Below are 18650 nucleotides of genomic sequence, written 5' to 3' on the forward strand. Positions count from 1 at the left end.
GGGACTGCCGCGGTAAAGCTATTGCATGTTATGCCTTCAAGCCACACCTCCGCCCGTCGGAGTGGGGAGCGTGATGTTTTTTCGTTACAGAATTTCTCGATTCGGTCCCAGCGTTCAAGGCCCGCGATAACTATGCAATAGCTTAAAAATAAAATTCAAGTAATTAAGCATCTAGAGCGTAAGCTTTTCAGCTACATGTAGGTACGTCTGAAAGCCTACTAGTCATTCGCAATGAAACAAAAGCGTAATTAGCCCAGCGGTGTCGCAGCCCTGACCCACTGACCCGATAGCCTGACGGACACTGATGCACTCTTTCATATGTACTAGAATATGGCATTTTGTTGATTCGTTAGCTTATATAATTCGGGGATGGAATTTTTAACTGGATTTTTTATATCATTTTGGATTTTTTCCATCTATGGTAAGAGCTTCGTAGAAATTTATAATACGTAAAGAAAGCTCATTACCTAGAGGAAGTTAATACTAGCTGCTAACAAGCAGCTTTCTTTCTTTCAAGCTAGGAAGTTTTTTTCTGTCACTGACAAATATGTACCTGATGGTACATTTGTATAAACATAATCAACTACCCTATTTGTTCGTGGCCCAAAAAATGACTACTGCCATGAAGCATTTCACCCGCGGCTTCGCTCGCGCAGTCAAAAGGCATTCCCATAAGAATGAAATGTTTCAACACAGTAAAAAGTATCCTTGTAAACCAAATGTAAGCCTTCAAAATATCTCCTGACACAAAAATCACATCATAATATCGCTCCGCTAAAACGTGAATGAACGTGTATCTTACAAACACTTACCCATTCATAGAATTTAATGACGAATAATGCATGAATTTACTGTTACCTGCCCTATTCACTTCCAAAACTCAGTATCCGCTTTTCTTTCATACAATTCCATATAAAAGGCCCGAAGGTCGAAACTTTCATACATATTCCTAAGCATATTCCATTTCACTATTTACATACACTATTGAATCTCAACTAATTGCTCGATCGTGACGCACAGGACGATGTGACGTCATAGTGTGTCACATTAACCTGAATAGCTTCGCGGTTTCTATTTCAGTCTAGCTTTGGAACTTTCTAGGTTGATAGAACACTAAGTTCTATGGAGGATCTGTCTTAACTAAAATGTGGCTCGGTCCTCCAAATCAAAAGTTCCTTTATTGTGCACCACAGAAATAATTACAAATATAAATAATCTGTTAACAATAGAGAACAATAGGATCCTCAAGTTCAAAAATCACTTCCAATAGAAAGTTCTCCAAACCTTTATTTTAGTCTTATTTTAGCATTGACAAAAGGTCATGTGCATGTCATGTGTAAAAAATAAATAAAACTCGTCGAATTATCTATCCAAAACTTTTCCCGATCCCAATATTTCGAGAAAACATAATAATTTAACAGAAAACCACGTGAAAACTACTTAATTTATAAGATAATTTATTAGCTATTCTCTAATTTAATTAAGATTTAAGAAACTGCGTCATACGTGCAGTGCTTGACACCGATTTCTATATGAGGGTACTCCCTCGGTGCTCGTGACGTGACTCGACTGCGGTCTGCATCCTTAGCAATAGACATTCGTATGAGAAAATGTTGCTTTTTGCATTTTAGCTTTTTTTATGAATTTAGATGTTAACTTTTCAGGAAATTGTAGTCTCTTACTACAATTTCCTGAAACTGACGTGACATTTTAGAAACATCAGAATTAGCAATTTATCATTGGGTGATGCTATTTCAGTTTTAGCACTTTGCAAGACTGATGCTCGTATGTGATAGGATAATTTCAAATGATTTCGTTGAGCGTGTTAATGTGGAGTGCAGTGATTATAATATTCTCCCATGTTTTATTTTTTATCTAGAATCCAGAAATTTGTCATGTACTCATCTGATTTTGCTGCTTATATTCTATAAATTAGATAACATACAGGAATAATCACCTCCCAAAAAAATATACCTTGCTCTTCTATTTTCTCTATATATCATATTTTAATCTAGTAATTATATCTACTAACTAAATAAAAAAATCCTAAAGAAGAATATTTCTTAACCATATTTTCTATCTCAAGTGGTCCGTCGCATAGAAGTAACATCAACCAACTCACGAATCGTCCTCTACCTCGGCGCACACACACCTCCAGAGACGTCACACGAATGCTATAAGATACACGCGGTGGGACCTAAAGTTAGGACCAAACCGGCATATGCTAAAATACTGGATTATTATAGGCCTGAGGTTAATGATATACAGGTAAGTGGCATAAAAAGGGGAAGGAAAGAAAGATAAGGGAAGAATGAAAGGTAGATATAATGGTAAAAGTAGTTGAGATGAATGCTAAAAACTTGAAAAATGAAGGTCATGATGAAAAACAGATCGTCTAGGTATTGAAAATAAAAATATTGAGTGTCTCAAACATAAAGTATCTAGTGTACCTAATAATAAATATAACTGACTGTTACTCTGACCGATAGTGAATTAATAAAGTTAAATTAAATTTAGATTTAGAAATAGTACTGAAATAATTGTTGCATCATCAACATAATTATCACGTCATCTCTGTTAATAATTCACTAGAGATAATCATGTCATTAAATCATGGAATACTAATGATTACTTACGTAATACCACGTAATACTTATCACTTAATGTAGATATACAATACAATAAAAATAATTATTTCCCTTCACAGACGTATACAATACCTGAAGAATGTCCTCCACGAATCAGTCACGAAAGTAACGATTACATAACATCGGATAATATATTCAATAAAGCAAAATCCCTCAATGGAGATATCATTATTACACACGATTTCTCTTTTGAAGATATTCCTGAAGGAATTCCATTAGAAGATCCTTTATATGACAATCTAACAGAGAGAAAAGATGATCAAATTGATCATTCTACATCTGATACTAAACCTGTTGATTATGAAAACGAAATCCTAAGTAAGGAAGAATTTAAGTATATAAGAAAGGATAGAAATAGGAAAATAGATAATAATGAGGTCTATGCTATAGATGACAATATAACTCAACCAGAAGAACAGCAAGAGCTTAAACAAAACAATATTGAAAAAGAAAACGATCAAAATAAAATTTATCAACATGAAGAAAATAAACGTGACGCTCAACTTAAAGATCAAAATAACATGAATATAGAAATAGCAAAAGATTTAGTTAATAATGATACAACTAACAATATTAAAAATGAAACTAAAGACAAAGAAGTTGATAATAAAACAGATGAGGTAGTTTTATTTAACAAAGAAAACAACAAACAAGACATAACCGTAATGTACATGGATGCAAACAAACAAACAGATTTCAAGGAAGAACAACGAGTAGCGACGGATGCGTTCCCTAACTTCCACGTGATAGACTCAGAGAAAGATCTAGAAGTACCGACTGGTGTAGAAGGACCGGTACCGTCGTATGCTCTGCCGCCTGAGAATTTCGTTTTTAACGGACGATCAGGTAATTTTTTAGTTAATTGAGGTATTTTTTTGTTTATTTTTGGGTAATTTTCAGTCGCCTAAGTAATCTAGTTTATTGAGGAAAAACATGATTACCTATGCTCAAGATATCCCGGAGAGCACAGTCTGTTTACCATAAAACTATGGGAACAACATTCTATAAGAATTTTAATTCCTATACACACAAAGCACAGAGCAATAAAATTTTACCGAAGTGTATTCCTAAATCTGGAGCCTTACCACAGAAATTGATCCCATTCCGATTTTGTTTTCAATTCGATTTCGATTGCAACCAATTCGAATACGAAATCCTTTCCTTTTGATAAAAAAACAACTCGCAATTTTTTTCTGTTAAGTTTTATGAAAATTGTCTTATCTTCAAAACTTTTATTTCCAGGGGAACCCTATTATCAACGACCGGAACCGAAACTGCACATAACGCCTACAAACGCATATTTTATCAATCCATATTATAATCAAAAATATTATAGCAGTAGAAATCTCTAATTTAAGCTAATAAAGACTGAAAATTCATTAATATTATTGAATATTTATTTATTTATAAGGAACAGCACAGGTTGGCTGTGAATAAATGTTGCTAATCTAAAATGTGTTTTATTTTCTCGAAACATCCTTATTTAGACGAATTTTAAATATGCACGTAATTAAAAATACTTTAATACCTACTAAGTAATTTATTTAATGTTATATTGAGTTGCTTACTAGTTATTATTATGCTATAAATAAATGTGTATTTAGTTATATGCACTACCTACTGAACCGATTCGTATAAAATTTGGCACAGTGATAAGATATAATATGGGCTATATTACCTACGCTAGATATAGGTTCTTCTTATGCGGGTGCTTATGACAGCAAAGCTTAGTACTATTCCGTGCTTTAGCTAGTAACTACCTAGTTCAATTTAATTTATTTGAACCATTCATGCAAAAGTTTGATTTACTAGCGCCTACCAGCGCCTACATTTTTTATTTACTAGCGCAAGGTACAAATGCATTCTGCTGAATGTATCCGGAACAAGTAATAACTGCGTTAAAAACAACCGACTTCAAACTTGCACTTGCAACATTTACAAATACAGACAAAAATGCTCATAAAATAAAAACTACTGGGCCTATCCGAATAAAATTTTTATGGGACAATTCGACACCATCCCGCATCGAACAAAAAAGAATCACGTAAATCGGTTCAGAAACCTCGGAGTAATCGGTGTACATACATAAAAAAAAAAATAAAAAACATACCGGACGAATTGATAACCTCCTCCTTTTTTTGAAGTCGGTTAAAAATGGATTTAGTTAAGTTGTATCAAAATACGATAGCTTATCGGTGTCGAACATAAAAAATATCTTTATTGTTAAAATTAACGTCGAGTTAAAAAAAATAAGGTCTAATGTTGTAAATTAACCAAGTAGGTAATTATTATCCATCTGAACCCAACACTTTTTACGAAGATTAACTGTATACTAAATTCAACAAACGAAAGAGTATTCAATGCCTGTCTTCATATTTATATTTTGAACGACTTACATGTTATTACCATGCAAAAACAAATTCAATTTAAAAAGCGCTTCTGATAATATCACCCGAGACAAACCTGACGGGCGCAAGAAAAAGTGGAGCCATTTAAGCTTCAAGTTACATTTCTAAAACATTCTTGATATGCCCTGTATTTATTATAATACAAGCAGCGCATCCTTGCTCCACTCGTGTTGACCCGGGATAAGGACAAATAAAATATAGCCTGTCACACAGGAATAACGTAGCTTTAACGGGTGAAAGATTCAGATCAGTCCAATAGTTTCAGAGCTTATTCATTTCAAACAAACAAACACAAATAGTTATTTCCTTTATATTATAGTGTAGATGATAATAAATTATATAATACGAAAGAGAACAAATTGATATAAAATTTAAATGGGTTGATGTCCGGTGGACGTGTAGGGCGACGCATGAGTCATTCGCAATGGGATTGAATCACGCGATGCATCGAGCATCGAATGACCAAATTATAAGCCGATCGAATTTATAGCCATTAGGTACTTATTTTATAGTCTATGCCATGGTTAATGGTTAATAGGCTATGCTATCATATTTCTTATGCCTACTTTTATAGAAAGAAATCGATGGCTCATTTGTATTGAATAATTAAAAACCACTGTATTTCATAGCTTAGCTGAAAAATTCTGTATTGAGGAGTATAAGTTTTCGATCCTGATTATAGTTACTAATGATTACATTAAAATTAATATTTATGAGTAGTTAAAGGTACCATGACCTAGAAATTAGAATCAATCTGTAGGTAATTTTAGAAGAGGTTTTTATTGAACTGAATGCTAACAGGAAAATCAGTAATCAAATTAAAAGTCAATATATCACAGGAAATGCTTCCTTCTATTGTATAAAATGTGTTTGTTGTTAAATATTATTACTCAATTTAAAACTCAAACTTTAAACTAGTGTTCATTAGATTCATAATCTTATCAAAAGTCTAGCAATTTATGTTGTACTAGCTTCCGCCCGCGACTCCGTCCGCGCGGAAAAATTAAGATTTATTTTTTTTCTACGTATTTTTCCGGGATAAAAAGTATCCTATTTTATGCCCAGGATAGTAAGGTATAATTATACCAAGTTTCATCGAAATCGAACTGTTAGTTTTTACGTGATGCCTTCACATACAGACAGACAGACAGACAGAAAGACAGACAGACAAAAATTGATTTAATCACATATTTGGGTTTGGTATCAATCCAGTAACACCCCCTGGTATTTATTTTTTCAATATTTTCAATGTACAGAATTGACCCTTCTACAGATTTATTATATGTATAGATGAAATCACTCAAAATGTCAGAAGAAATAAAACCAAAGTATTAGCAACATTTTAATATATATTTTTATTCAAATGAATTAAATCATACGTTACAGAATACTTGAATTTAATGTACGTTTTTTTAAATTATAATAATTATAAAATAATTCTTACTGGAGTTATATTGTTACATATAAAAAAATGCTTTCGATCACTCTCAATGACATAATTTATGGACAACTAAATTTGACCCACAGCATCATTTGAGCAACTGTTGTAGGCTTCAATTTCCAAGACAATATATTGTGCTCTCTGCCCATAAACTCGCACTAAAGCTACATGGACAATTAAATTAACTATAATTAAATGCACCATTAGAAATCTTTCCATGTTTAGCTGACAGCGCACATATATTATGCAAGCAATATTTAAAACTAATATACAAATAATACTGTCTTTTTGATGGATGGAATTTAAAAATTTGATGCAACAAATAAAACACTATTTGGAGTTATATCTCTTGGTAATTGACATGTTTTGAAAGGAATATATATTGCTCACACAACATCCTCCTGCTGTAAACGGAAACAACTGAATTTGATTGAATTTAAGGCTGTGCTATGGACCTACGTACTCTAAGGTCCTAATTACATTTACAATGTTCTATAATCTCTGCTATTATACTCTGACAACGTGATTGTCATGGACACTATCGGGAACACCACTTCCAAGCGGGCAATAATTTATGTAATAATCAATATCCTTCCATAATGAGAGTAACAAAATGCGATAAAATTTAACAGTTTACAATAGCGATTTCTCTATATACTCATAGATAAATATGCGCCGGGGCCGCGTCCCTCGGTGCCAGTAAACATTTGAACAAGACTTTTCTTATGTGAATATGTACAGAGGCATGGAGCACGCTGCAGCTCATAGTGCAGCGGCGGGACATCATTGGCTCTTGAGCTCCTTACCGATCGTGTAGGAGACCAGGCGCGCCCAGTCGATCTTGCTGCGCGTCACGGGCAGCTGTCGCCGTAGCGCCTTGAACGTCGTGTCGCTCATCGTCTTGTAGTTGTCTGATATCGCGGTCTGGTACGCGTTCTCCGCGTCGCACACAAGTTTCACAAACTCTTTCGCCGTGGCCACCTCGCCCGTCGCGATCAGCGGCGCGCGGACTTCCTTAGAACTAACCAGTTGTACGTTTCCATCCTCGTAATAATGCACTTGTACTCGCAGCATGCCCCGCAGCTCTGCGGCGCCGCTGCCGACCGTCAGCGACCAGACGGAACGCCACCGGCCGTTCCAATAGTTCTTCGGCTGAAACTGGTGGTCTTCGATACACGCCACGAGCGATACGGCACCGGATTCCATCGCCCGGCCGACCACTAAACTGGCCCCATGTTTGTAGTGCTCGGCCACATAATTAGTCAGCTCCACGTCCAACGCAGCCCGCCAGGGCTCCGCCACTCTATCGGGTTCGTAAGGTTCATATTCGGAGGCTTCCTTACGTAGATGGTCGTATTTAAAAGAGTGTTTTGAACGTGGGTCGAAAAATCTGCCTCCACCGAGCTCATTATGGTCTGTAATTAGCGTATGGAGCTCGGAGCCTTCAAGACGCACGGGTGTGAGCTGATCCTTGTTGTATTGCGCGAAAGCTCCACTAGCACCCTCTTTAAGTAAATTATCGTTGTTCAAAAGTACTCTCACATCATTAAACACTTCATTAAATTCACCTGGGGGTGAATGTAGAATAAAATCTGAAACAATTCTAACTTTTTCCTGATCACTAATCACTTCGTCACCGTCCGCCGCCATTTTTGATTTTGATACTTTTGACACTATTGCAGATAATAAAAAAAGCTCGACACAGCTATGACAGCACTGTCAAATATTATTCGGTACAGATAAAAATTATTCGAGATAATATAGAAATGTACATCTTCTAGTATATAAATTTTAAAGTGTACACATACAATAAACGTATCGTGCTACATTCAATCAAACTTTTTATATTATGTAAGTACTACATCTCAAGATTTTGAAATATAATTTAATATCTTATCTAAGGAGTTTGCAAATATATTTAAGCTTTTTTAATAATTTGTTATGAATATCGGCCGTTTTTTCATCATTTGGATAATATTCAACACGACAATCTAATCTGTGAAGATGTGTGTGAAACATTTTTATAATTTTACTATTGATGATGAAATTCACAGAACAGTATGTGATGAAATTCATACATTTTTAATATTATTTTTTATCTTTATATTTGTAGAGTCTGTAAAATGATCTAACCAACAGTCAATGTCAGTTGTCAAAACTAATGTCAATTGTCATTTTTACAAAGTCAAATGTAGCCCTGGTTGTGTAACTCTGAAGACCGATTAAAATTTAATATTTCGGCGTTATAGTCTATTAACAATGTCTACAATGTCTTCGTTGTTGACATATAAATATTACGACACTCCTGAGGGGCAGGACATTTTTAAGAAAACAATTGCAACATCCAAAAATGCTGTCTTAGCTACTATCCCACTAGCTACCTTTGACGTGCTGTTGTATTCTCATCCCAAGGGCTTCTTCAACACGGCTTTACGTTATGGATCCTACTTCGGCACAGCCGTAGGGATGGCAACGGCTTTTACCCTTACTACCAATATTGCCCAGAACGTTCGAGGTATACTTAAATTTCTTGTAAACTACACACCATTCATTAAATTCTATCCAATTTATACATATTTACATTTTGGTTTCACCTTAATGCAATCAGCCATGTGCTTTTTGTTCTACAGCAACTACTCCTTGATTCTTATTTCCACATATTCCTTCCATATTTCCACATGGTAAGGAAATTAAGGATCAAGGAGTCGTTTCATTATCAAGTTTATAAACAGGAGAATAAACCTAATGATAGCCTATTGCTTAGTATTGCAGTTCACTTCACTAATTCTTAAGCAATTTACCCACTAGCATTAGCATCACAAATGTTTGATTCTTTTAAAATATGGAACAAAATCATATTCAAAAGCCTAACATTGGAAATAATAATAAAAAAATCATATAAGTTCTTAATTCTTATCTGAATCAATAAATAAATTATATTTTATGTGGTCAGTAAAGAACATAATTAAAAACAGTGTCAATGTTTATCATCACATCACACATTCATGACAACCTAAAAATTATATCTGTAAATTTTCAGGCAAAAACGACAGATTAAACTACTTCATGGGTGGTGCAGCAGCTGGTATGGTGTTCTCAGCATTGCGCAAAATACCTCTGTTAACTTTACCGATGAGCATAGTCCTGGGATGTGCAGCGGTAACAAAGAAAGAGGGTATCGATGCAGGCTACATTTTCTTCCCTAAAATTCAGATGGCAACCAAAAACGCCTGGTCAGCAAGGAACGATTGGACTATCGCCAAGGATATCGAAGAATTGAAAACATGGACAACTGGTAATGAGTTATAGTATAATAACGAGATATTTGAATATGTGTTGTTTTAAAAATGAATCCAAAACTATGGAACTGGACTAATTTGTAAATAGGTTCAGCAGCAGAAAGCTACATTAATTCTTAATAAAGCTTAATTTCATTTCATTTTATCCTGGGTGAAATGATTAACTTGAAACAAATGCTTAGTGGGTTATCTGTTTGTTTTTGAACCAACAAAAAAAAATAGAAAACACACATTTTCAATGTTTGTTTATCTACATTAATATTATAAAGCTGAGGAGTTTGTTTGTTTGTTTGAACACGCTAATCTCAGGAAGTAATGGTCTGATTTGAAAAAATCTATCATTGTTAGATAGCCCATTTATCGAGGAACCGCAGAGCACAGCTAGTAATGGTTTTTTTTTTTTTAAATTTTAGTGGAATGCGTAGTGTGATAGAATTCAATAAACTACTTTGTAACAATGTACAATAAATACTGTAAAAATTTGCTTTGTTTTTGCCTAACTGTTAGCATAATATAAATAAAATATGAAATATGCAGTTCCTGAAATAAACATTTTAAGCCATATCATGGAAACACTAAATCAAATGCATATCACACAATTTAAATCTTTCTCTTTAAAAAAAATTGATGCTCCTACTGTTTTAATTATAAAATCAAGTTAAAATAAATTCTCTGAAATCTTGTGAAGATTACATTTTCCATTAAATATTTTTAAACCATTATTTTTCTTTCCAGGTTCCAACTAGATTTCGCGTGAAAGAAAATTGAAATGGAAGTAGTGTAAATAAAAATCAATATTATTTAAGGGTAATAAATCATAATTACAGAATGTAGAACTTTTATTTAGCCCTCGACCCCTCTGTCAAGAAACAAAAGTTTCATGTTTACAGTTAGGAACTTGGAACAAAATATCTTCACAACAAATATTAAATAGTAAACAGTAGTAAAAGTAACAACAATTGTAAACAATCATTACCTACAATATGTATAAAAAATTTGTTACACAGCCCGGGGAATATACCATAGTTTTAATTCCCAACTTTCATGATAAATTCCGAAACATAATACAAAACAGCCAACATTGTATCTTAAATTTTAACGACTATGTAGTGATACAGAACCGCAATCATCACAGAGCAAGTAATGGCATGAGAATTACTATCGTCAAGACAAGTGCATACGTAAGGGAATGTGAAAAGCGCCCCTGCCGTGCGAAAAAGGAACTATGATATGTAACTATATGTACTAATGACGTCATGCTCTCGATGTCGATACGAATACTTTGACGATAGTTTTCGTGCTTGTGATTCTACATGGATTCTACCAAGATTCTACATACAAATCTTAAGATATAGCTTCGTACATAACGGTAGAACATTTAATGCTTTAAGCCTTTAAGAACATCACACATGGGCCAACACTTTGTAATACATAATTATATGAAAGAAAAAAAAATATAACAACACCTTCCTTAGAATCACTTGTTGATGGAAATGAAAGTTGAAAACTAAGAAAATTCGTACAGTATCTTTTGATTTTAACTAATAAATATCTTTACGATAATAATTTATAGTATCGCTAAAATAGTGTTTGTGTTTTTGTCAATTTTTCACGTCGCAACAGTGCTATTTTATTGTGCCTGATGTTTGGGTAAGTTGGGAGGCCAAAGGAATACTTTATACCGCCATGAACAATTCATTCCCTTGGAAGATCTATTTATGTTGCGCATTTGAAATTTATAAATTCCGATAGTTGGCGCTGCATAAAAAATTGTGCACATTTAGTAATAATAATTATAATACTAACAACTAGAAACACAATTTAAATCTGTTTTATTAATAATTAATTAAAATTGTTTAATTTTAATTAATTATTAATAACATTAAAATTGTGTTTCTCCTCTTTTTTTACATATTTTGTATAAAAGAAAATGTTTCTATTGACTATTTTTTTCATGAGTATTTTTTTTAAACTTATTAAAATATGGTAGTATCTGGTTACATGTAATAAGTGACGAATCATTGAAGTTTCGGAGGCAGGCGGACTTTTCTTCTTCTTCTCTTTGTGTTAACTATCTTTATAATATTTAACATATGTTTTATCATATATAAAATGGTACGTGCAAGAGCAACTTTTGTCTCCGCAACTATTTTGTCTCTCCCATCACCTCTATGGGCTAGTAAGAAAGTGCGCGCACGTAGCGACACAACTTCCTATACATTAATGGGAGAGACAAAATAGTTGCGGAGACAAAAGTTGCTCTTGGGCGCTAGCTCTAAAAGAGGAACATCGGGATAATTAAATAAAACGAGGCTTAATTTCAATCATTTATTGTTACAACTATCAAATCAACAAAACTCCACAAGCAATCTACATTAAAATGCTAACTTAGTAAATTAGTTATAATATCAACCGTGCAAATAAATATAACTTCTCTATAAATAAATATATTTGAAAAGGAATGTTAGAGTGTAATAAATGTCCTCCCTTTTCATTTAAATAGACGAGATGGCGAGCTCAAAAATTGATTGTATTGCAAATAATCTTATAAAAACACGCAATATAATATTTATTTTTAAACGAAAATAATTTATAATCTGTAAAGCATAAAAAAGCAGTGACCACAGACAACAAAAACCGCATAAATGCAAACAATTTCATACAACACGCCGGTGCATACAACTGTGTATAATTAAATATTAAATAACAATTTAATCAATAAATAATTCGATTCTAGATGTAAATTACGAAACAAACAATAATTTAATTGAAATGTTTAAATATGATGTAATAAAATACATACAAAACGAATGCTTAAAATTTGGCAATATATCGTATATTCGCGAAAATCAAATACATTTACGCGAAAATTAATACAATAAATTCAAAATACATATACTGTATAATGTTTGTAAAATTTCACCGAATAAAATTATGATACGCTTTAAGAAAATTTGGCACAAAAATACGAACACCAATCGTTTACAAAATTACAAATGTATCATTGAAAAATATCCTACGATGTATGAACCAAAGATATTTAAGAAGTTAGCAGAGTTTAGAAAGAAAGTTTAGCAAATTACAGCCCCAAAGCGCTAGTTATACATATTTTGATCCACTTTCGTATTATTTAATAAATATCTTTGGAACAAAAACAAACTAGTAACACATAATTCACAGATCTCATTAAAATGAACCATAGACGATAGACGAATGACACAGATAAAAAATATCCACAATTAATACTTAATGTGCTAAGGACGAAAAATACTCGAATTTGATTAAAATGCTTTATTAAATTATTATAATATCTACGAAGAAATGTGTTAAAACAGGTTAAGATTGAAAAACGTATGAAATCTAATTAAGGGTCCTTAGCACGTCTAAAACTATCGATTATCACTTTAAACCTGTCTTGTTCCCGCCTAACTCTATTTCTTCTTCCTCTTCTTCCAACTCTTCTATCTCTTCCTCTTCTTCTTCTATCTCTTCTTCGATTTCATCTTCGGAGAGATCGTCGTCCTTCTGTAAAAGTGGATTAAATTATTGTCAATAAAAATGATTTTATATGCTGATATGATATACTTCTTTGGCGTATGGAAAAAATACTAGAATATACAACTTGAACATAGTTATCAATTTTCATACCACCTAGAACTAACTTCATGTTGTTAAATTTAGGTGTCGGTGTGCGCGCGCATCGTAAAAATTCACTCTCATCATTTTTCTCCATCGCGCCAATAGAAGTATAACTTTAATAAAATGCCAACTTTTTATATAGTAGTCGTAAATTTAATAATTTGAAACAAAATTTGAAGAATTTGTTGCTTTGTCCTGAGAAAGACAGTTTTTTGACAATTAACCGATGACCAGGATATAAAAAAAAAACTGAAAACAATAAAACTTGAAACTTTGCAACAGCATATTTTTTGCTGTTATTTTCATTCAGAAAATACGCAACTACATAATATATAGAAATAATGGTTTTAATATAATGAAGAGAAATCATACCCCGGCTGCTGGTTGTGTCATGGCACTCGCTGTCGTGTACTCGGTTATTGTAGATTCTGAAACATTTCAATTATATTCAATCCTTATTTTAATTTAATCCATTTTTACTGATATTATAATGCGAATGTGTTTGTTTGACCTTCTTTCACATTAAAATGCAGTTTTATGATATTTATTTTTATGTGTGGACATAGTTAGGAGGCTAGAAAGTAATTTAGGATACTTTTTTACCGCAGTGAAGGCTCTCATTCCCATATTGAGATATACATATTATGGAGACGACACCGCCTACATCACTTATGTTCCGCTCAAAATACGCCATATGGCGTAAGTGCACGCTCATTTTTTATTTATTTAAAGTGAAACGCATCAAATATGCCTTCGTGTGTTACGATATTGCACAAATAATACGGAAAAGTGCAAAGGAATTACTTTCATCGGTAAGTACCTAACTAGATAATAATTTTTAAAACTTAGAGCAAAAAAATGGCGCACAGATTTTGTTCGTGGTGTCTCCTCCATACCAAGTAATATTATCTCAATGCATTCCCATGGGATTTTTCTACTTAAAAGTTCAAAGCTAGTAAAGACATACATTATGATTTTATCAATTTAGAATATGGTTTAATTTGAATTTTTCGTACAAACATTGGCGCAGTTAAGTCTATTTTTAAAAAGGTTTTTTAATATTGGAAATCTTACCTAGGACATCTCTCTTTCCGCTTGCTAGCCGCATTAAAACATTCAGAGATATATTATGTTACCAAAAATAATTGCAGTTCAATTTAAATTCAGTAGACATCCGTCTTTATATGGCAATATTTTTCTAGATACCTAACAAAAGGACAAATAATTCATACTAATGTTATTACCTGGATCTCGTTCAGGCGAGTCTCGCGGCGCATCTTGTATCAGAGACAGCGTCATCTTACCGCTCACCACCAACTAAAATAATAAGTAGTTAAAATAAAGTTAATTAATTATTTATTAATGTGAAACCATAATATCTTTAAAAATATTCCGAATTTAGCGTCTAAACTTCAAAGTTTCATTCCTGTTCTTATTTTTTTATTTGAGTGTGTGTTAGGTAGCCAGCAAATCTCTATTATTTTATAATCGGTATGGAATATCATATTAAAAAAAAAATTAAATCCTTTTAACTACTTATGTTTACTTATCACCTGCACTTGCGCTATACTAACCGGCAAAATTAGTTTATTTTTGCAGTTATATCTTAATTAATATGGAATCTGTTTACTGTTTACTTGTTTTTTTACACGTTTCTAACATAATCCAACAACATATATATGTATATTTATGTATAGTTATTAGTTTAATACCGGCGCATTCTTGGTGGGTTTCTGCGCATCAGCTGTATCCTGGAAGTCGGCGACGAGCACGCGGGACTGCTGCGGGATCTCCGTCTCTAGGAATATCGACTTCACGTCCTCTGCTTTATGCTGCAATTTATTGTAAATATTATATTATATTTTATATATTATATTTCATTTTATATTAAAGGTGTTGAAGTAATAAATTAAATAGTGGTTCAAGTGAGCAGTGGCGTAAGGGGCAGACACATTACATGCATAATGTTTCACTGATTGTATTTCTTTAGGGAGAAGTAGGTGATCTACCTTCTGTGTCATAGGCAGACGGAGATATATATTTTTTTTCGTCTCCACCGGGAATTCAATTCAGGGGGTTCTACGCTCACACGTCAACTACTTGTTGTTAGTTAAGTAGTGAGCAACAGATGATAAGTGGTAAGCAGCTAGTGGCTAATGGTTAGTGGCTAGTGGCTAGTGACAAGTAACAAGTGGCTAGTGTCTCTTGGCTAATGGCTAATGTCACATGGCTAGTGGCTAGTGTCTCATGTATAGTGTCTAATGTCAAATCTCACCGCAGGTAGAGCGGGCGGGTGGCTCGCGAGCGGCGGCCGCGCGGGCATCGCGCTGCCGTCCGCCGGGTGCGCTGTTACCTCCATACCCATTATCTGTTCAATTATAATTGTATTGATTTTTAATGTGTGTGTTCAAGGAAAAGAATCATTATAAAAATAATCTTAGGAGAATCGGTGAACCTTAATTTAGCTGTAAACACAGCTAAAGATTAATAATAAAAAAAAAAAGGACGGTTATTAAAGTAATTATTTTAAAAGGATCAACATTAAAGGTCCGTGTGAAAGTTTGAAGATAATATATTTCCGGAGAATTTACAAAAAAGATATACGTAGCAGTTGTAGACCAATGAATATGAATTCCACAAAATTTTTATTTTACTTTCTATGTTTGTTTAAATAAACTCGTATGTTATCATTTACATTAGAAAAAAATAACATAAAAGTGAACATACCTTAACACTAGAGTTCTCATTATCAACTGTTTCTACAGGAGAATCTTCTTTCAGCGCCTCAGCCAACAGCTCCGGTGTTGTTGGACCATCTTTCGTCGCAACGTCTCTCTCTTCTTTTAGAAATTTTTCGGTTTTTACAATTGCATCTTGTTTCACATCTATGCTTTCTGGCTTTTTGGGCGTAATTTCTTCAACCTGCTTTGATAGCTCTTTAGGTTCGTCATTTTCTTTGATCACTGCTTCTTTAGCTTCTACTGGTTTGTCTTCTTTATCTGAAATATCTAATTCTTCTTCAGATGTTATTGGTGTAGGTTCTTTTGTAAATTCTTTGTCTGCATCGTCTGTATCAAAATCAGAGTCGTCATTAATAACTAACGATTCATGCACTGGTGACGAACGTGTTTTTGGTAGTGAAGTTTCGTTCGATTCTAAGTTATCTTTCGTTGAGATTTCCTCTGTAGAAACGTCTTTTGGTTCCAAAATAGATTCCTGTTCTAAGGATGTTTCTTTTTGGATTAGCAAAGATGTATAAGGATCTGGAGTTAATTCTTTTTCAATAGATGCTTCTTTAGATTCGGATTTCTTTTGTTTTACTAAAGGTGCATCAGGGGACAATTCTTCTTCTTCACTAGTTTCTTTTGGCTCTACAGAGGTTTCTTTTTCGATAGATTCTAACTCGATTGATTCTGTGGGTAGTTCAATATGTTCAATGGGTGATTCAGATGAATCATGATCTATGGATGCCTCTTTAAGTATCAAAGAGTAATTTTCTGTTAACAAGGGTTGTGGAGAATCTTCATGCTTATTAAGTGATCCTTCTTGCTCTATTGAGGATTCTTTTAGTTGTAAGGAACTTTCAGAATCAGTTTTGTCATCTACACATGCATCTGATGACAACTGATCCTGTAAATCGGATGTTAGTTTTGATGGAATATCTTCTTGCTCAATAGAAGATTCCTTTGGTTCTGACAAAGGTTCTTTATTTCCTATGGACGATAGAGATGGAGGTTGCACTTGATCGTCAGATAATTGTTCTTGCTCTGGCGAGGGCTCTTTTTGAATGAATTGTGATGAGATTTCATCTCCATTGTGTTCTTTAAGTTCAGTGGAAGACTCTTCTTGCTCTTTAGAAGATTGTGTTTGTTCTAACTGAGAAACGTTAATGTCCGTAGTGTCTTGTGGTTTTTGTGTAGCGCTTTGTTTTTCAACGTTATTTGATTCAGTCGATTCTTTTGTTTGAACTGTTTCTTCGTGAATAGGTGTTAGTTCTGTCTGTTTTGTATGATCATGCACATTATGAATTGAGTCTTTATCGTCAGGTAATTCTTTTTCAGAGGATGATTCCTTACGTTCAGATAAATTTTCCTTAGATTTCGCCAATTCTGCATTTGCCTTTGGCTCCTGGTACTCACTAGTCACGATTTGAACTGGACCAGAGTTAACTAAAATTGTTCCATTTGTGTACGGACGGGTGTGATTATCTTGGGATTCCTGGAATTGAGTAATGTAATTTTAATAAGTTACTATAATTAGATTTCAATCAACTACAACAATTTTTTGAGCATAGAAAACGATCACTACAAACTGTCAGGTTTATATAAATAACACTACATTCAATAAAACGCATAATCAATCTATCTAATGCCTACTACAAAATTCGAAGCATTTCAAACAAAATCCTGAAAAGCAAGTACTAAAATGTCAATAACTCTCACGATACAATAATCATTAGTGATCAAAAATACTACATCTATGATCTAACTATAAAAACGATTACCGAAATCAAGCAGATACTGACAATAAGTAAAAGGTTAAAGCCAAGCTAAGGAAAATAAATCATTATTAGGAAGTCCGATGGTTTTCGTTAAATGTTACATAAATCTCTTAAAGACGTTTGGGTTATTTCGGGCGAGGTAGCTTGGTAAACAGACAGATGGTAGACGGAATGAATAAATGATTAAAACAACATCGAATGGTAAAAGTGATAGACTAATAGGTGATGAATAAATTGAAGTAATATAGAATAATGGCAAAAGAAAAGAGAGATGAGATGATTTTAAAAATTCCCAAAAGAGTACCTACTATAAAATAAAGAGAAATAATATAATTGATGAATAAAATTTTACAACGAAGGAGTGCCCCGGGGCATTGTTCTTAGACCAATGTTATACAATATTTACATGTTTGACGTTTACTATTCAAATTAAAAACATTAACTTTCCCTAATGATAAATCGCAATAAAACTCAAATCTCAAACTAGAACGCAAAAGAAAAGCGAATCAATGGCAATGAAGGGGAACAAAACAAAACTTCCGATACACATATGCACATCATGCAAGACCTGTCTCTGCTGGCTCGCCTCCATCTGTTGTTGCACCTCCGCTACCAGGCCAGATATGGCCGTGACAACTGTGACCAATAATTTTAATATCAGCCTTTGTATTATTTGTCATCATTATAATATTTTGAACCATTTTGTATCTTTCG

General features: G+C 33.4%; 4 protein-coding genes across 13 annotated transcripts in view; 2 read left to right on the top strand and 2 right to left on the bottom strand.

The window, feature by feature from the left end:
* Window positions 1-4102, top strand: part of LOC123699327 (pregnancy zone protein-like) — a 31504-nt gene extending 27402 nt beyond the window's left edge. Inside the window, exons 27-29 of the mRNA XM_045646255.1 lie at window positions 2087-2268; window positions 2708-3494; window positions 3891-4102. Coding sequence (XP_045502211.1) covers window positions 2087-2268; window positions 2708-3494; window positions 3891-4000 — 1079 coding nt within the window. The 3' untranslated portion in view covers window positions 4001-4102. The remainder of the gene's footprint in view (window positions 1-2086; window positions 2269-2707; window positions 3495-3890) is intronic.
* Window positions 4103-6387: 2285 nt separating this feature from the next.
* On the bottom strand, window positions 6388-8177 carry LOC123699251 (F-actin-capping protein subunit alpha). The gene has a single exon (XM_045646171.1). The coding sequence runs from the start codon at window positions 8145-8147 to the stop codon at window positions 7281-7283; it is 867 nt and encodes a 288-aa protein (XP_045502127.1). The 5' UTR covers window positions 8148-8177; the 3' UTR covers window positions 6388-7280.
* A 481-nt stretch (window positions 8178-8658) lies between these two features.
* LOC123699254 (NADH dehydrogenase [ubiquinone] 1 alpha subcomplex subunit 11) lies at window positions 8659-10625 on the top strand. The gene is made up of 3 exons (XM_045646172.1): window positions 8659-9012; window positions 9538-9792; window positions 10532-10625. Exons 1-3 carry the CDS (start codon window positions 8757-8759, stop codon window positions 10540-10542), a joined length of 522 nt encoding a protein of 173 aa, XP_045502128.1. The 5' UTR covers window positions 8659-8756; the 3' UTR covers window positions 10543-10625.
* A 1485-nt stretch (window positions 10626-12110) lies between these two features.
* The window catches only part of LOC123699250 (eukaryotic translation initiation factor 5B), a 38994-nt gene continuing 32454 nt past the window's right edge, over window positions 12111-18650 (bottom strand). For 5 of the 10 annotated variants that reach the window (XM_045646167.1, XM_045646161.1, XM_045646168.1 and 2 more), the window contains 7 exons: window positions 16163-17653; window positions 15711-15803; window positions 15148-15267; window positions 14680-14752; window positions 14510-14533; window positions 13808-13863; window positions 12111-13321 (listed from right to left, as the gene is read on the bottom strand). In XM_045646167.1, the coding sequence (XP_045502123.1) occupies window positions 13196-13321; window positions 13808-13863; window positions 14510-14533; window positions 14680-14752; window positions 15148-15267; window positions 15711-15803; window positions 16163-17653 (1983 nt within the window). In that variant the 3' untranslated portion in view covers window positions 12111-13195. Of the gene's footprint in view, window positions 13322-13807; window positions 13864-14509; window positions 14534-14679; window positions 14753-15147; window positions 15268-15710; window positions 15804-16162; window positions 17654-18504; window positions 18573-18650 lie in introns of all 10 variants that reach the window. The other 5 variants (XM_045646164.1, XM_045646166.1, XM_045646169.1 and 2 more) reach the window with 4 other exon arrangements.

This window comes from Colias croceus, chromosome 17 (genome assembly GCF_905220415.1).
Source record: "Colias croceus chromosome 17, ilColCroc2.1".
In the NCBI taxonomy this organism is placed as follows: domain Eukaryota; kingdom Metazoa; phylum Arthropoda; class Insecta; order Lepidoptera; family Pieridae; genus Colias; species Colias croceus.